The sequence below is a fragment of the Geotrypetes seraphini genome, chromosome 7 (genome assembly GCF_902459505.1).
Source record: "Geotrypetes seraphini chromosome 7, aGeoSer1.1, whole genome shotgun sequence".
NCBI classification, from domain to species: domain Eukaryota; kingdom Metazoa; phylum Chordata; class Amphibia; order Gymnophiona; family Dermophiidae; genus Geotrypetes; species Geotrypetes seraphini.
In genome coordinates, this window is record NC_047090.1 from 123,014,137 (window position 1) to 123,032,883 (window position 18,747).

Below are 18,747 nucleotides of genomic sequence, written 5' to 3' on the forward strand. Positions count from 1 at the left end.
GGACGGACCATTGTTCTATAAAGTGGCATTATGACCTCTTCCGTTCTACTCGTAATCCCCTTCTTAATTATGCCCAACATCCTGTTCGCTTTATTCGCCGCTGCCGCACATTGTGCCGATGGTTTTAGGGTACTGTCAATCAGTACCCCCAAATCCCTTTCCTGCTCGCTTTTTGCTAACTTCACCCCCAACATCCTGTACTCATGTTCCTTGTTTTTCTTTCCTAGATGTATCACCTTGCATTTGTTTATATTAAAGTTCATCTGCCACTTTATCGCCCACGTTTCCAGCTTGTTCAGATCTTTCTGGAGGTCCTCGCAGTCCCTTTGAGAGCCAACCGCCCGACATAGTTTTGTATCATCTGCAAACTTAATTATATTGCATGATGTATCCTCTTCCAGGTCATTTATAAAAATATTGAACAAGATAGGCCCAAGAACCGAGCCCTGGGGCACGCCACTAGTCACTTTCTCCCAGTCCTAGAATTTCCCATTTATGCTAACCCATTGCCTTCTGTTTTCCAGCCATTTGCCGATCCATCTGTGTACTTCTCCTCCAATTCCATGGCTTATTAGTTTCTTCATAAGCCTTGCATGAGGGACTTTGTCAAATGCTTTCTGAAAGTCCAAGTAAATTATATCCACTGGTTTTCCACCATCCATTTGTTTGTTCACTTTCTCAAAGAATTGTAGTAAGTTTGTCAAACATGATTTCCCTTTCCTGAAACCGTGTTGACTATCCCTTATTAGATTGTGGTCTTCCAAGTGTTGTACAATGTTCTCTTTGATTAGTGTTTCAATTATTTTCCCTGGAACCGATGTGAGGCTCACAGGTCGGTAGTTTCCTGGATCCCCTCTTGATCCTTTTTTGAAAATTGGGATGACATTAGCTATCCTCCAGTCTTCTGCTATTTGTCCAGTTCTAATTGACATGTTAGCCACTCTTAGTAATAGATCGCCAATTTCCTCCTTGAGTTCCTTTAAAACTCTCGGGTGAATTCCATCCGGTCCAGGGGATTTGTCGCTTTTTAGTTTGTCAATCTGGGAGTAAATCATGTCCAGCGTCACCTTCACTGTTGTTAGGCTTTCCTCTGTGGCCCCGGTGAATATCTTCCCTGTGTCCGGCATTATTGAAGTGTCCTCATTTGTGAAGACTGAGGCAAAGAATGTATTTAACCTGTCGGCAACCTGTTTATCCTCTTTAATTGACCCTTTCTTTCCATGATCGTCGAGAGGTCCTACCGCCTCTCTTGCTGGTTTCTTTCCCTTTATATATCTAAAAAAGGGCTTGTAGTTTTTGTCTTCATGCGCTATCTTCTCCTCATAGACTTTTTTGGCGTCTCTTACCACTTTATGACACCTTTTTTGGTCAATTTTGTGACAGTTCCAGGCTTCCATCGTTTTTTCTCGTTTCCATTTTTTAAACGAGTTCCTCTTCTCCCTCACTGCGTCTTTTACCTCTTTGGATAACCAAGCTGGTTCACCATTTTTCTTTTTACGCCTTCCTTTGGTTATCCTCGGAATGTGTAGATTCTGTGCTTCTATGATGGAGTTTTTCAGTAGAGACCATGCTTGTTCAACTGTTTGGATGTCTGCTATGCCCTTCTTTAGCTGTTTTCTAACCAAAGTTCTCATGCTGTCGTAATTTCCTTTTTTGTAGTTGAAGGTCGTGGTTTTAGTCTTGATTGGTTTCTCTTTTCCGATGCCAATGGTAAAATTGATCATATTGTGATCGCTTGTCCCTAGAGGGGCCGTAACTTCTACATCTGCTGCCCTTCCAGCAATGCCATTTATGACTAAGTCCAGGATTGCATTTCCTCTTGTCAGATCTCTTACCATTTGTTCAAGGAAGCAATCACCTAACATTTCAAGGAATTTTAACTCCCTGCCGCAGTTTGATGTTGCCAATTTCCAGTTGATCCCCGGAAAGTTGAAGTCTCCCATGATCGTTGTATTTCCCGATTTACTTCTCTGAGTAATTTCTTCCATCATTTCAATGTCTGTTTCCTCGGTCTGTCCCGGGGGTCGATAATAAAGACCAATTCGTGTGCCTGCTTCCTTTCGTCCAGGAATCTTTATCCAGAGTGACTCTAGTTTACCATTTACTTCTGTATCTCCTTCACTAACCGACTCTATGTCTTCTTGGACATACAGGGCAATACCCCCCCTTTTTGCTCAAACCTATCTCTTCTATATAGTCTATATCCTTTCAATGCCGTGTCCCATTCATTCTCTTCATTCCACCATGTTTCTGTTATTCCTAGGATATCGAGTTGTTCTCTTCTTGCTAATTCTTCCAGCTCACCCATTTTGTTTCCTAAGCTTCTGGCATTCGTGTACATACATTTAAAATGCACTAATTTACTGGATTTACAGGCCCTCACATCCTTTTTTGTATCCATTTGATCTTCTTCTTCGGCTCTTGAAGTATCTTCCGGTTCTTGCCCTATATCAGTGTGATTGCTTGGAGTTACCTCAACAGGATATCCTGGTGTCCGTGCCATCGACCGGTTGTCGACTGTCGGCTCTCCCCAGAACTTTAGTTTAAAGCCTTCTCAATGGACTTCTTTATATTCTCAGCCAGGACCCTCGCTCCCTGCTTTGCGAGATGTAGTCCGTCCTTTCTATAGAACCTGCTTTTTCCCCAGAAAGTTGTCCAGTTTCGCACGAAGTCGAAACCCTCTTCCTCGCACCAACGCCTCATCCAGGCGTTCACCGCTCTCAGTTCATCCTGTCTCCTTTCGTCCGCTCTTGGTACCAGAAGAATTTCCGAGAAAGCCACCTTCACCTCCCTGACCTTCAACTTCCTTCCCAGTGAGCGAAGCTGGTCTTTCATATCTTCCCTGTCATACTTCCGTCCGCATACATCGCTGGTTCCTACGTGGATAAGCACAGCCGTATCCTTTCCTCCTGCTCCATCTAAAATCCTGGTGATCCCTGCTGGCCACATCCTTCACTCTTGCTCCAGGCAGGCAGGTGACCATTCTATCTTCCCTTCCTCCCGCAATGTGGCTGTCCACATTTCTTATTATAGAATTTCCGACTATAATCCCAATCTTCTTTAGTTGGAGGTTCCTCGGGGGTCTTAAGTACGTATCTTCGGCGTAAGTCATATCTTCTGTCATCTGTGTCATATCCTCAGATGGTCTGTCGTCTGTGCTGATTTGATTGGTGCCCCTTTCTTCTTCAAATCCTTCTCTTTCTTGGATTTTTCGGATGCTGCTCTCAAGCCCTGGGGTCTCCACAATCTGATGGTGGGCATCTTCGATGTATCTCTCCAATTCTTGAATCTCCTCACTAGTGCTAGACTCCACAATCGACCTCCCCTGTGTGCGATTTGCCTCTTTAATGCTGAGCAGTTCTTCCAGTTCCTTCACCGTTCCCTCCAGCAGCCAGACTTGCTGTTTCAGGCTTTCCAGCTCCCTGCACCGGCTGCAAATGTATGCCATAGTCCCCGAGGGGAGGTACTCTTACATACTGCAGCCGGTGCAGAAGACTGGAAAGCTCATCTTCTGGTTTCCGTGGTTGCTCATAACCTGTTCCTCCTCGAAGCTGCCTGTGCTGTATGTGTACTATATGTATTGTCCCTCTGTGCCAATAAGTATCAGCAAATCCTCCTACCAATTAGTTTTCCTCCCTTTGTCCCAATCAATCGTCTGAGATTGTTAAATTAATTTGTTGTCCTACCTTCCTGGCTCTTTCTTAAGGCGTCTTCGCAAAGGCGCTCTCGCTAAGGCGAGCGCCTTTGCCGCTCGCCTTCGCCGCACGGCCGCGCGCCGTTGGCGCTCTCCCCTTTAAGGGGGAGCCGAGTCGCGGAGTTGGTGACGCGCAGGGGGTGGGCGGAGCTAGGTCTCGCCTACCCCACGCTGCCTACCTGCGACCGCGTTTGCCTCTTCTCCTTTAAAGTACTAAAGAAAGTAGTTTAAAAAGTGCTTAAAGAACGCTGCTCCTGTTACTGCCTCCTCCTTTCCAGCTGGGGTCCAAAACGCTCTATGTAAAAGAAAAACCCAAGTTTGTCTCATAGATGCAGACACTATGGGGCTCATAATCGAAAGAGAAAAACGTCCAAAAACCGGCCTAAGTCGGCACTTGGACGAACATTTCCCCAAAACGTCCAAGTGCCGATAATAAAAACGGGTTTCGGACGTATTTCTAAATGACCTAGGCCTTCATAGTGCCGCTGAACGACCAAAGCTAAACGGGGCTTTCGGGAGGAGTGTCGAGAGCGGGAGTAGGGCGGGACATGGGCCGACTTAGACTTAGTCGTACAGCATGTATAACCGAAAGTTATACAGCCCAGGATAGACGGAACTTGGACGTTGTGACTTAGACCATCTAAAACATGGTCTAAGTCACAAAAACCCACCTAAAGTCACCAGATAAGCACTACAAACATATAAAACAGACCCCCACACACTACCCCAGTGATCACCGACCCCCCCCAAAAAAATATTAATCACACCTTTAAAATTCAGCCTCCGGACCATCGTCACCTGGCCACCTGGCATAGGAAAGCCTAGTCGTCCAGCACAGAGGCGGCTTAAGTCATCTTGGGGGTGGGTTAGGGACCCATAGAGAGGAGGACCCATGCCCATAAGCCCCTGTAATCACTGCATTGATACTGAAACATGTGCACTCCCCTATACACCCCCAAAAACTTTTTTACTGGCATATAAGTGGCTCCTGCTGCCATAAGGGCTATTGGGGTGGTAGATAAGTGGGTCTAGGGGATTCTGGAGGTGGTTTGGGGGGCTCACCATGACCTATAAGGGAGCTGTAGTGAGGAGAAGACATGGCACCCTTTTTGTGAAGTTCACAACAGTGCCATGTAAGGCAGTGGTTTCCAACCCTGTCCTGGGGGACCACCAGGCCAGTAGGGTTTTCAGGATAGCCCTAATGAATATGCATGAGAGCGATCTGCATATAATGGAGGTGGCAGGCATGCAAATCTGCTCCATGCATATTCATTAAGGCTATCCTGAAAACCCAATTGGCCTGGTGGTCCCCAGGACAGGGTTGGGAACCACTGATGTAAGGTACCCCACTATTTAAGTGCCATATCTGGGTGTGCAGTCCATCACTTTGCAAACCCCTCCTACATCCAAGAGGGCTTGTTCTAGGCATTTTTGACTTGGACGGAAATGTGGTATAAAGATGGACGATTTAGCGGCTTGGACGATCAGATCAGCAGGATGTATAGTTAGACTATTTTCGAAACAAAAAAAATTTTGGATGTATTTTTCGAAATGTGTCCTAGGCTGTTTTTTTAGTTTGGACGACTTGCAACTTAGACGCAAACGGACTTAGACATCCCTTTCGATTATACCCCTCTATACATCTTATCCACCAAGACCAAATTCGTGGCCATTGAGACGCATTAATTTGATTCTTAATCTCAATGCTCCAAATATCCTGAAGACCAGTTTTTGGTATTTTATTTAAAAATCCAGATATTAATTTATACCATTGAGGGGCCTGATGTCCCAGAAAGTCCACTGGAAAACACAAGAACGGCAAACTATACTGATCACTAAGACTTTTCCATTCGGGGAACCCTACCTGAATGGCCTGCTTCAATTGCAACCACTTATAATTTTGTGATTTATTAAGACCATATTTGTGTTGCAATTGTGAAAATTCAAGCAGCTTAGCATTAGAAATAACATCATCTAAAGTGTGTATACCTGCCCTCATCCAATATTTCCAGATGACCTTAAATCCACCATTTCAAATCTTGAAGTTTAGCCATAGGGTCTGATATGTTGATTTAAATATCGAGATTGGTGTTAAGTTATTAACATAACGTAACGTTTTCCATGTATCTACTAATATTCTGTTTTCTTTATATAATCTAGGCATTTTGATACTGAGAATATGGCTTAATTTCAGAGGGAATATGAGTTGCCATTCCAACGTCAACCAATCTGGGAACTTTTCCATGAGCTCTGGAATGATCCAATACATACCTTGACGCAAAATATAGAATTGATGATACCTATAAAAATTAGGAAAATTTACCCCCCACCTTTGATTGACTTTTGTAAAGACCCAGAGGTCTGATGTGATGAGCTCCCAATGAGTAATGAGAAGTTAGAGAGGGCCTCCGATGGGCTAAGGCAGAGGCTGTAAAATGCTGACTGTGGCTATGCCCTGAATAAACATGTCAAAAAGGCTGTGTAGGTTTTTAGGAAGCAGCCTGTTTTGGTTGTTGACGAGATTGCTGCTTCTGCCTTCTGGGTTGAGACTGTGCAGGAGTTGCAGGCTTAGCAATAAACCTACGTTGGTAAGAAGAAGCCAGTCTGAAAGGACGAGGAGATGGGGGCTTCTTTTTAGGCTTGACCAGTATCCCATCAACTTCTGTGTAGCCATGTCCATGCAGGGACCAAAAAGCTCATCTCCAAGACACGGAGCATTTGCTAGCCCATCTTGATGGTTCACGTCAAGTTCTGAAACACGAAGACAGGCCAGACGTCTCATGGTATGTGTCGTAAGTAGAACATACCATATATTTCCTCAGCTGAAACAGATCAGAAATATGATGTTGAAAAGCAGGAAGCTTGCGTTCTGGGATGCATTTCTGGAAAAGTGAAATCTGTTTGCTTGAGGTAAAAGGAAAAATGAAAATTATAGCTGCCAGAGCGGATGGCCAACATGGCATTTTGATAAAGGCGTTTGCCAAAGCAATCCATGGCTTTGCCCTCTCTGCCAGAGGGAACATGTAGGCCTTTGGAGGTGAGCCAGGCCTTCAGGGGAAGCTGGGGGAACATGCAGGCCTTCAAGGGGGGGGCAGGCCTTCAGGGGAAGTTTGGGAACATGTAGGCTTTTGGGGGGGGGCAGGCCTTCAGGGCAAGCTGGGGGAACATGCAGGCCTTCAGGTGGCTAGGCCTTCAGGGGAAGCTGGGGGAACATGTAGGCCTTCAGGGAAGGGGGCCCTGATGTAGAAATACATGGAGGGAGAGAAGGGGGGGTTCAAAGAGACATGCATATACCGGACTGGGAGGGAGGGAGGGAAGATAAAATGGGTCTAAAGGCAGAGAAGAGGGAGAGAGATGTTGGACAATGGGATTTAGGGAGGGAAGGAATAGAAAGGGAGAGAAGTTGGACACAAAGGCTAGTGTGGAGGGGGGATAGGAGGGTAGTTGGGAAGAGAAAGGGAGAGCTGGTGGATCCTGGGGTGATGGGGAAGGAAGGAGAGATGCTGGATGAAGGGTAGTTGAGAAAAGGAGAGATGGTGGATCTGGGGATGGTGGGGTCCATCGCTGCAGCTGCAGGGATGAAGATGAAAAAAAGGAAATATGTCAGACCTCTGGGGGAGGGAAGGGAAATGGAAGGGGAGGACAGAGATGGAAGATGGATGGTTAGCATGGAGAAAGAAGGAGACCCTGGCAAGCAAGTTATCAAAAGACAACCAGAGCCTGGGACCAACATGTTTTGAATAATGACCAGACAACAAAAGGTAGAAAAAAATAATTTTATTTTCTGTTTTGTGATTACAATGTCAGATTTGAAATGTGTATCCTGCCAGAGCTGGTGTTAGACCACAAATGTGAGCTAGGATTTAGCAAAGAGAGAAAATGTCTTTTTGTTTGCTTATTTTGTTTACACCACAGTGCCAGTGTGGGTAGGAGAGGGCAAAGGGGTGAAGAGGCTATAAAATAAACCCACCAGGATGTTTGGAAAAAACACCCAATTGAGCAGGAAAATTGAATCAAAAAATTTATTCAATAGGCTGAATCGAATCGAAATTTATTTTCCTGAATCGGGCAGCACTAATGGGTAGCATCTGTATCCATCCCTTATGTGGCAAATGATGTCCTACTGTTCCTTGGAGAAAACCAGCTACACTCTTTAAAAAAACAAACAAAAAAACTCCCCAGTGAGTTTAGATTTATATAGTACTTCTAAGTTAAGATCAGTAGTTTTTTTTTTTCCAATTCAATGTTTTAAAATCACTCCCAGTTGCTTCTATGGCAGCATATTTTTGTGTTAAATTAAGTGTTATTAAAACAATAAAAGAGGGGTGGGGGAGTACACACACTGCTTTCCAATTTCTTTTTACGTTCAGCAGCACCCCATGTTTACTTACGTTTTACTACATCAGTGGTACGGTTAACTGGAGCCTGTTTTTTCTTTCCTTTGCCCTTCAGGACTGCTAAGAAGACCCTCTGTGGATCAGAGGTCTCAAGAAAACCAGCATCTGCTGCATCTGCACCACCTTCCTCAGAGATTCCCTGCAACACCTGCTGAGCCACACGTGTCTGGAACTGTCTAAACAAGAAAGGAATTTGAACACAGACTGCAATCAGTGGCAGCCCAAAGCCACCAAAACCTGTTGCTACTACAGAAAATCTAGTAGAATTGAAAGATGGAATGACCATTTATATCCTTATCTGCCATCATCTACTATGTTAGTTCAAAATAAGCTTGAAAATATAAACCTAACTTTACAGTCTAAACTGTACATGTACAGCACAATTACTTACCTGTAACAGGTGTGTTCAAGCTAGGCAGGAAGACCTGAACATCGAGGCCAAAAGAATTGCCAGAATGGATTCTCTTTCCCACATGACTGGGCTAGAGACTCCGTTCTGTGAATTCAAATAACAGACATGAGGAAAAGCCATGTAATAATTAAATAGGATTTATTAACAGTTCTCCTATGCCTGGGAAGAGCAAGCCATCATAATTTCAATGCTCTTCAAAGGGAGAAAGCAAGGACAAACAGATTTATACCCTATGTGACATCATTTGTAGTAATTATCATGCTTTAGAATACAATGGCACAGTTGATCACATGACTTCCTTTCCAAAAATGTCTTACGTTAATGTTATATTTAAATCCTTAATTTTAAAATGTTAAGTCCATTCTAATATTAAGTCCAGCAGGTGGCAGTGTTTCACTTTTTCTTTCTAAATCACTTTTGATCTCTGACTTTTTCAGACATCAATCATGTCAATAAAAAGCCAGTAAAAATCCTAACTTTTGACATCTACATCCTGCAGACACATCTTAACTTCTGTATAACCTCCCAATTAGCACTGTATGTTCTAATCTACAAGGAACAGATTCTCTCTGTAAAAAACCCAAGTTTCCTGTTCCTCTGAGAACCTTATCTATAAACTCCATGGATGTATATGAAGAATGGTACATAAATTTGACTATGTCTTAAAGAGTCACAAAAATCAACCTTCTGAACTTCTGTAGCATAGCTAGAGTGCTGATACAGCAATTTAGACAAGGAATGCCAATCTGTGAGCTTAATCCTTAATTAGTTTTCACATCTATGACACCTTATCACCAGTGTTCCCGCTAAGCTGCGCTGGCCTGCGCTCGCGCACAAAATATTACATCGCAGCGCAAAGTTTCTCTTCACAGCGCACACACGCGTCGGTAAGGTAAGGGGACGCATTGGGGGGATTGCACTTCCCCACAATTGCCATGCTTCGGTTCCTCTTCTTCCTTCCTTCCTCCCCCCCCCCCCCCCGCGGGACCCTGCGGCACCATCAACTCTTACTCCCTCTAATGTCGGCCCTGCAGCTCCAGACTTCCTCGCACCTTCTCCCCTCCCCCTTTGGATCGCTATTATTTTAAATGTTATAGCCGCGGAGCTGTATCCATCAGTGGAGATGTCTAACCTCGGCCTGCCCCGGAACTCTTACTGCAACAGTGACTTCCTGTTCCTGCCTAGACGGGCGTCTGCTGCAGTAAGAGTTCCGGGGCAGGCCGAGGTTAGACATCTCCACTGATGGATACAGCTCCGCGGCTATAACATTTAAAATAATAGCGATCCAAAGGGGGAGGGGAGAAGGTGCGAGGAAGTCTGGAGCTGCAGGGCCGACATTAGAGGGAGTAAGAGTTGATGGTGCCGCAGGGTCCCGCGGGGGGGGGGGAGGAAGGAAGGAAGAAGAGGAACCGAAGCATGGCAATTGTGGGGAAGTGCAGAGCTGCAGGGAAGAGTGTTGCGGTACCCAGCTGGAGGGAGAAGGAAGATGAGGGAGGGAATTAAAGGAGATGCCAGGGCTTGGAGCGTAGGAGGAAGGTATGCCAGTCTAAGGGAAAAGGAAGGGGGAGGCATACAGTTTCTGGAAGGGGCATAGAAGGAGAGAAGATGCCATATAGGGGAAGAGAGACGGCAGACAGTGGATGGAAGGAAGAGAGTTACAAGAAGATGAGGAAAGGAGAAACCACAGAAGACAAAGGTAGAAAAAAATTTCTATTTATTTATTGCTTTAGGAGACATGTGTCACTGTTTCTGTGAAGCATTGTATGCAGAGTCCAGCTTCTTGCTGGTTCAATTTAACCTTTGTCTATGTATTTTTATTTTATCCCCCCTTTTACAAAACTGTGAAGCGTTTTTAGCACCAGCCTTGGTGGTAGCAGCTCTGATGCTCAGAATTTTATGAGCATCAGAGCTGTTACCTCCGTAGCTAAAATCCACACTACAGTTTTGTAAAAGAGGGAGGGGTTAGTTTGTGATTACATATTCCTTACTAGGCGAAGGTGTTTTCTGTGTTCTGTGTGTTCGAAAGACATGGTTTTCTGTTAGGATTGACGGTGTAGGATTGATCTGTGCTGGTCTGGCTTGTTTAGTTTTACAATGGGTGTATTGATGTACTGCTCACTGCAATATGTAAGATGCTGCCTTTTCCTAGGTACTCATGTGTGACGTGTGGTTTGTTACTAAAAATCATGTTTTTCTTACAGATGGGGGGGGGGTGCCAAAAAATGATGGGCCCCGGATGTTACATATGCTAGGTACGCCACTGTATGTAAAGATACCAGAAAGCTGGCGTAGCAAAAACTTCTAAGTTTTGAGTATTTAACCCTCCCACAATCTCACGGGCACTCGTTTCAAGTTTATTGAGATTTTGATTTAAACGCAATATCAAATATTTTCAATGCGTATAACAAAAATAAATTTGGGGAAATAAATAAAACCATTTGAACCAGTGTTCCCGCTAAGCTGCGCTGGCGCACAAAATATTACATCGCAGCGCACACGTTTCTCGTCACAGCGCACGATCGGAAGAGGCGTACGGCAGATGGCAGGGCGGCGAGAGGAGAATCGGGCGAGTTGGCTCATAACTTGCTGGCGCCCGATATTTTTGGCTCACGGTGAAAAAAGTTTGCTCACAACACCCGCCCGCTTAGAGGGAACACTGCTTATCACACCTGCAAATTCCAGGAAATCTTCAACAGGTGCTATCCAGGGTCAGCAGGCAGATATTTACACAGATGGGTGATGTCATCCATTGAGCCCAGTACGGACAGTGCAAAAGTGTACTGTCACTAACTTCCAAGAAGTTTCAAGACTACCCATATTGCGCATGCGCAAATTCTTTCACGCTTAACATCGGCTCATGGGACCATCAGTTCAGTAAACAAGCTAAGAAACTAACTAGGGAAGGAGGGAGGTAGTCAGAATATCTGCCTGCTGTCCCTGGATAACACCTGTTACAGGTAAGTAACTGTGCTTTATCCCAGGATAAGCAGGCAGAATATTCTCACAGATGGGACTCCCTAGCTACTACTAACGGTATGGAGGGAGCTGGCAACTAAATAGAGAATAAGTTTGTTTGGGGGGGGGGATGTTTGTAGAACTGTTTGGCCGAACTGACTATCCCTTCTGGAATTAGGCTCCAGATAAATATGGAATGTGAAAGCATGGTGTGGGAACTTAAGAGTCTGCTTCATAAATGTCCACAATGGAAAAGAAATGGAGTAACTGCCAAGGCTACCAGTGCTGTTAATTCATGCGCTCGAGCGCTGTTGTCCAGTGGCAGCCCAAGCACGACAGAATGATATGCTATCCATTAACTATAGGGAGATTGAATTGTTGGTCTAGGATTAAAGGACAGTAACAGACGAGCTGTAGTTTGGAAAGGTGTAGTTCAATGCAGGCAGTAGGTTTATAGTCTAATAAATGAAGTGCACTTCTCCCAGGAAGACAATGTGGTCTGGAGAAGTTTGGTACCTCTATAGAATGGCTAAAATGAATATTGGAGACTACCTCTAGTAGGAAGTTGAGATGAGTGAAAAGAACTCCATCTTGAGAAATGATGATTAAAGTGGATCATGTGTTAGAGGTCGGATTTCACTGAATTGGTGCACATAAGGGATTCAAAGGGAGACTACTGTCTAAATACTATAGAGATGAAGTCAGAAGTTCTTCAAATGGGGACTTCAACATGTGAAGATTACCTATAGAGGTTTGAAACAACTGTGGGAGGTTCGAATGGCTTTCACATCATGAGACCCTTCATAAAGTTAGAAAGCAATGGATAGGCATCCAGATGGTTGGTGCCCAGGGGTACTTATATGGCATTTAAGACATGAAATATAGTGCTGAAAGGCACCTGTAGGGCACTGACAGAGGTGAGATAAGCACATACTTAAGTGTTGATTGTTGTCTCCTCAAACTCTGATTTATTTATTTTTTAGTATGAGAAAGACAAAACAAGGTAATGCAGCACTGATGATAAAGGCTATATGTTTAGAGTCAAGTCCTTTAGGTCAGTGTTCTTCAACCTTTTTACACCCGTGGACCGGCAGAAATAAAAGAATTACTTTGTGGACCGGCAAACTAATAGGACTAAAATTTAAAAACCCCGTTTACCCTCCATCTCCGCGAGCTCGGTCCCCGCAAACCATCTGATCCCATCTGCACAAGCCGCAATTATGATTTTATATTGAACGTATTTTATTAAAGTATAAAAAGAAACAATATTCTGAACAATTGTGATTTTATAAATACAAATAAACAGAGCACGGACCAACAAAACCCCTGTCTCCCCTCCCCTTCACATATATCCCCTTTACTATCAAGAAAACTGAACAAGCCAAGTTCATAGAAATATCATGCTAACAGAATACTGCAGTCCAAAGTTATGTCTTTAGCAGGATATATATTTCAAATATGATATATTCTAATCACAAAATAGAAATAAAATTATTTGTTTCTACCTTTTGTTGTCTCTGGTTTCTGCTTTCATCTTCTTTTCACTCTCTTCCTTCCAGCGTCTGCCCTCTCTGTCTCTTCAATCCAGCATCTGCCCCTTCCATATGGTATTTGTCTTCTTTCTATGCCCCTCTCCCCTTTCCATCCAGCCTATGCCCCTCTCTCCTTTTTACACAATTCACTCCAGCTTCACTGCTCTCTTCATTTTTATCTCTCCTACACCAGATCTAGCATCTTTGTCCCTCTCAATTTCTCTGCTGACCCCACTTCCCATCTCATTCCTATCTCTCCCCTTCCCTTCCTCTAATCTCCCTGCAAGCTGTTTTCTTCCTTTTTTCTTCTCCCTTCCCTCCTCCCCCTGTCCAGCAGTAATTCTCTTCCTTTTCCTTTCCCTCCTCCCCTCCCAGCAGCATCTCTCCTTCTCCCTCCCTCCAGGTCCAGTAGCAGCTGTCCCTTTTCCCCCCTTGCCCAGCAGCTTCCCAGACTCCTTTCCCTCCTCCCCTCCCAGCAGCATCTCTCCTTCTCTCTCTCCAGGTCCAGTAGCAGCTGTCCCTTTTTCCCCCTTACCCAGCAGCTTCCCAGACTCCTTTCCCTCCTCCCCTCCCAGCAGCATCTCTCCTTCTCCCTCTCCAGGTCCAGTAGCAGCTGTCCCTTTTTCCCCCTTAACCAACAGCTTCCCAGACTCCTTTCCCTCCCCCCTCCCAGCAGCATCTCTCCTTCTCCCTCTCCAGGTCCAGTAGCAGCTGTCCCCTTTTTTTTTTTTTTTCACCATGCCAGCAGCTTTCTCCCCTCCCAGCAACTCTTCTTACTTGCCAGCGCTGCGATTCAGTAAGGCAGCCTCGGTCCTTTGTTGGGTCGCACCGCCTCTGAGGAAAGCGGAAGTTGCATCATCAGAGGCGGCCCGACTCAGCAAAAGCTCCAAGGCTTCCTTCCTGAATCGCTGCGCTTGTAAGGAGAGCCGCTGGGAGGGAAGAAAGCACAGTCTGAGGCTCCCCATTATCTCTCCGGCCCTGTGCGGACCGGCAGAAAATTGAAGAAGTTGATCTCGCCAGTCCTGCGCGGACCGGCAGGAATTTTCTGCGGACCGGCACCGGTCCGCGGACCGGCAGTTGAAGAACTGTGCTTTAGGTGATACCAGCAGGTAAACTGTGTCCATGTGATGCAGTACAATTTTCACATGGAGAGTTGATCAAGTAGTTATGGTGGTCGACACTGGAATAGAGAGATGGACGTTACCACACAAGGAGAGTAAGGAATGAAGCTGTAAAGTACCTATACTGTAGATTGGTAGGCAGAAGGGATCTTTTACTCTGAGTCCAGACAATTGAAATGGTTGAAGAGGAATGGGCTTCCTCACATTTAACTGAAGTAAAGATAATGAAGGTTGCATCGGTTACTGTGGAGCCATGAGAATCATGGTGGTTTAATGCTGCTGAAATTTGAATAAGAAATTCCATATTACAGGGATGTAAGAGAACACATGTAGGAACTGGGTTGTCCAGGCTGGAAGTAATTCAGTGGCACCCAAACGATGAGGAGAAAACAGACTGATACACAATTGCAGAAGGTTGCAATTGTTTAAGCATGGAGATCCCCAAATTAAGTAAATTTGACGGAATGGAGATGAAGGAAAACGCTACTTGTGAGACTAAAGAAATATGATAAAAATGACTGATAAGAGTATTCCATTGCTCTGCTAGCTTCAAAGAAGATACTTGCATCATCGCTTGACCAGAGAACAAGGGTATGCATATCCTTGGCTGATTATGTAGGAGATGACTAGTAGAAGTAAGAGGATCAAGAATACTCTGGGTGCAGATGCTAGGCCAAAGCACCTGTACTGAAGATGCATTCCTATCTGAAATCAGAGGTACTTCCTGTGGGCTGTAAGAATGGGGATATGCATGAAGTCTTCCTTGAGACTCAGAGAGAAAAGCCAGTTCTTCTATAGCAGTGGTCTCAAACTCGCGGCCCGGGGGCCACATGCGGCCCACCAGGTACTATTGTGTGGCCTGCGGTTTGTACTAGTACTATCTGTACTAGTGCTGCCCGCTCTTTACGCCATCCTTCGGCTTCCCCCCTAGCCTCCCGCTCTTACCTTCAGATAATTACCACAACCTGCAGAGAGGATTGCTGGTGCTGTAGCGATCCTTGCAGGCTGCCATTGTCCTCAGCGATCCTGCCCCTGACGTCAGAGGGAACATGCTGCGGAGGCCGATAGCAGCCTGCAAGGAACACTACAGCACTGCGATCCTCTCTGCAGGCTGCGGTAATTAGCTGAAACTAAGACTGGGAGGCCAGGGGAGAAGCTGGAGGATGCTGCAAAGAAGGGGGGAACATGCAGTCCTTCAGGGGGGGGAGGAAGATTTATAAACTATAAAGAGTTTTACCTCATGTAAAATTGTCATTTCTTTAATAAGACATTAACTATATTTTCTGCGGCCCCCCCAAGTACCTACAAATCCAAAATGTGGCCCTGCAAAGGATTTGAGTTTGAGACCACTGTTCTATAGGTTCAAAAAACTTTTATTGATGCAAACAACATCAAATACAACATAAGGTGCATAATACAACAATAATGCATCAAATAAAATAAAAAGCATGTATATCTAAAACATAACAGCAGATTAACACAGAATCTTATAAATTTAAAATCTAATAGGAGATAGAAAGTGTCTAGGTACAGCATGTGAAATTTTTGTTGGATGAAAAACTTGATAAGGGCTGGGAGGTTGAGGAACTGGCACAGCCCTTCAGTCTTCTTTGATATGATATTTTAAGTAGAACTGGCCCCTCTGCTGAGGAGGTACTGGTCGATGGAAATCAGTTGCAGAAGGTCAGAGTTCTTTATGAAGAATGGAGGTTTGATGAGAATTAAGAGAGTATTTTCCTAGAGGACTGTGTGGAGGTATCTTGTGGAGATAAAGCATAGCCTTTGTTTAAAACCTGCAAGGTCCAGGGGTTGGTGGTGATTAGGGTCAAACGATGTTGATAATAAGTCAGACAACCCCTGATGGGATGGGGAGTAGGGTGGAATGGTAAAACTGTGGCCAGACTCTAGATAAGGAAGTAATAGAAGCATTGGTAGTTCAGTGGCTGCTGGCGGTAATGATGCCTTTGTCAACTGGACTTTCGAGTAGGGGAACAGATTAACTCTGTAAGAGTAGAGCGGTGTAGGCACGACAACTAAATACTGTCAACTACATACAGGTCAAAAAGTAGTTCTTTATGTAGGCGAGTTAGCCTATTCAGAAAGGAAAAATTATGTTTTTACCTGTTAATTTTCTTTCCTTTAGACGCAGCAGATGAATCCAGAGACCAGTGGGATAGCACACATCTACCAGCAGGTGGAGATAGAGAAACTGATTAACAGGTGGTCTTATTGGCTGGCACACCTCCTGTGTCTTCAGTATTGCTCCTTGCCCAAGCGTCCGAAACCAGCAATAGAAACATAGAAAGAAAGATGACAGCAGAAAAGGGCCAAGGCCCATCAAGTCTGCCCACTCTATAGACCTTCCCCTTAAGATTAGCCAATGTTTTGCCCTGACCCAAGTAGGGATCCCACATGGGCGTCCCATTTATTCTTAAAATCTGGCACGCTGCTGGCCTCGATTACCTGTACTGGAAGCTTGTTCCATTGATCAATCACTCGCTCCGTGAAGAAATACTTCCTGGTGTCGCCGTGAAATTTCCCGCCCTTGAGTTTGAGCGGGTGCCCCCTTGTGGTTGAGGGGCCTCTGAGAAGGAAAATGTTATCTTCCACTTCTATACGTCCGGTGACGTATTTAAACGTCTCAATCATGTCTCCCCTCTCCCTGCGTTCCTCGAGAGTGTAGAGCTGCAAATTGTTTAGTCTTGCTTCGTACGAGAGACCTTTAAGCCCTGAGACCATTCTGGTGGCCATCCTTTGGACCGACTCGACCCTCTGCACGTCTTTGCAGTAATGTGGCTTCCAGAATTGCACGCAGTATTCCAGATGAGGTCTCACCATGGTCCTGTACAATGGCATTATGACAGCAGGCTTTCTGCTGACGAAACTGTTTTTTTTCCTGTCACTGATATACCGGAAGAAGGATTTGTCCCCTTTCTTAATGTTGTTTGCTAGAGTTTCTTCCACTCGAAGTTTGGCCTCCCTGACTGCCGTTTTGACCTCTGTGGACTTGATCCTGTGTAGCAGTTGATCTTCGCTTTTCCCCGTGCGTTTGAAGGAAGCAAATGCGTTTTTCTTCTCCTTAACGAGACGCGAGATCTCTGCGGTGAAAAACTTCTTTCCCATAAACCTCATTCCCATAACCACATTCAGTAACAAAACAGGTAATAAACAGAAAACAACTACCAAGTATAAAAAAACTTCAGAAACTTGCAAAAGATAAACCAACAGACAATTTCCAGAAAAGGCGGTGCTCTGGATTCATCTGCTGCGTCTAAAGGAAAGAAAATTAACAGGTAGGAACATAATTTTTCCTTCCTTAGCAACAGCAGCAGATGAATCCAGAGACCAGTGGGATGTAGCAAAGCAATCCTCAATCTGGGTGGGAAGCGAACGACGCCTCCGTAAGGACCAAAGCACCAAAGGCAGTTTCCGCACGCAGTACTACATAGTGCCGTGACAGCGAGCCCTGAGAAGTAATACACACCCAATCAACGACCATTTAAAGACGACGACCCAGAGGCTAGTAAAAAGCCAACGCATCTGCTCCCCCAGACTCCTGTTCTCTGCGACTGATGAAGAACTGAGGAAGTCAGTATGTCGAGATTAGTTCAGGAGACCAAGGTCTAGGAAATCTCAGCAATGAGCTGTAACAGCTGAACAATGAGCTGTAACAGCTGACAGTACCCAATTTTCGGGATGTAGATTTATGTGAATAATTCAGTCTAAACATTGCTCTTGTCCAGAATCGGGAGCTGCCGATAGAAGATAAGCCACCACTCACCGACGCCAGACCCTTGCCGCACTCAACAACCGAGGACTTCCCTGACTGTCGAGAAATGCCACCGGCCTGACACTAGCAGTAAAGACCCTCATCGGCCAGTCCAGAATCATGGCCTGAAACACCTAAAGAGCAAACCTGATAGTCTACAACCCCAGAAGATTGAACGAAAACTGAATGTCCGCCAGAGACCAGACTTCTTGTGTTGAGGATTGAAGACACTAAGCCCCATAACTCAATAGACTTGCCTGATTGGTGAGTATGAGCCTGTCCAGTGATGACCGTGGCATGCCTTTGAACCGATAGAACTCGCCGAGCTACCCACTCATGCTGAGCGATGCTTGAGAAGTCCACTGGAGAATATGAATGCAGGCTGAAAATGCCTCAAAGCCCCGGAACAGAAGTGACTACTGCAGCAGTCTCAGATGAAAGTAAGCCCAAGACCATCCTTTAGAGCAGTGTTTTTCAACCTTTTTTGGGCAAAGGCACACTTGTTTCATGAAAAAAATCACGAAGCACACCACCATTAGAAAATGTTAAAAAATTTAACTCTGTGCCTATATTGACTATATATAAAGTAATTCACTTGAGTGCCACCGCCGCCATCGGGAACAGGCCGGCGCCAAGTTCTCCCTGCTTCTCTTCCCCGTGGGGCCGACCAACTCTCGCCACCCGTCATCAATTCTAACGTCGGAGAGGACGTTCTAGGCCAGCCAGGCAGCGATTGGCTGGCCCAGAACGTCCTCTCCGATGTCAGAATTGACGCGAGTGGCGAGAGTTGGCCGGCCCCACTGGGAAAAGCAGGGAGAACTTGGCGCCGGCCTGTTCCCGATGGCAGCGGTGGCACTCAAGTGGCTA

General features: G+C 45.2%; 1 protein-coding gene across 3 annotated transcripts in view; it reads right to left on the minus strand.

The window, feature by feature from the left end:
* Window positions 1–18,747, minus strand: part of BUB1B (BUB1 mitotic checkpoint serine/threonine kinase B) — a 287,868-nt gene that overhangs the window by 187,006 nt on the left and 82,115 nt on the right. For all 3 annotated transcript variants that reach the window (XM_033953065.1, XM_033953063.1, XM_033953064.1), the window contains exon 6: window positions 8,086–8,267. In XM_033953065.1, the coding sequence (XP_033808956.1) occupies window positions 8,086–8,267 (182 nt within the window). The remainder of the gene's footprint in view (window positions 1–8,085; window positions 8,268–18,747) is intronic.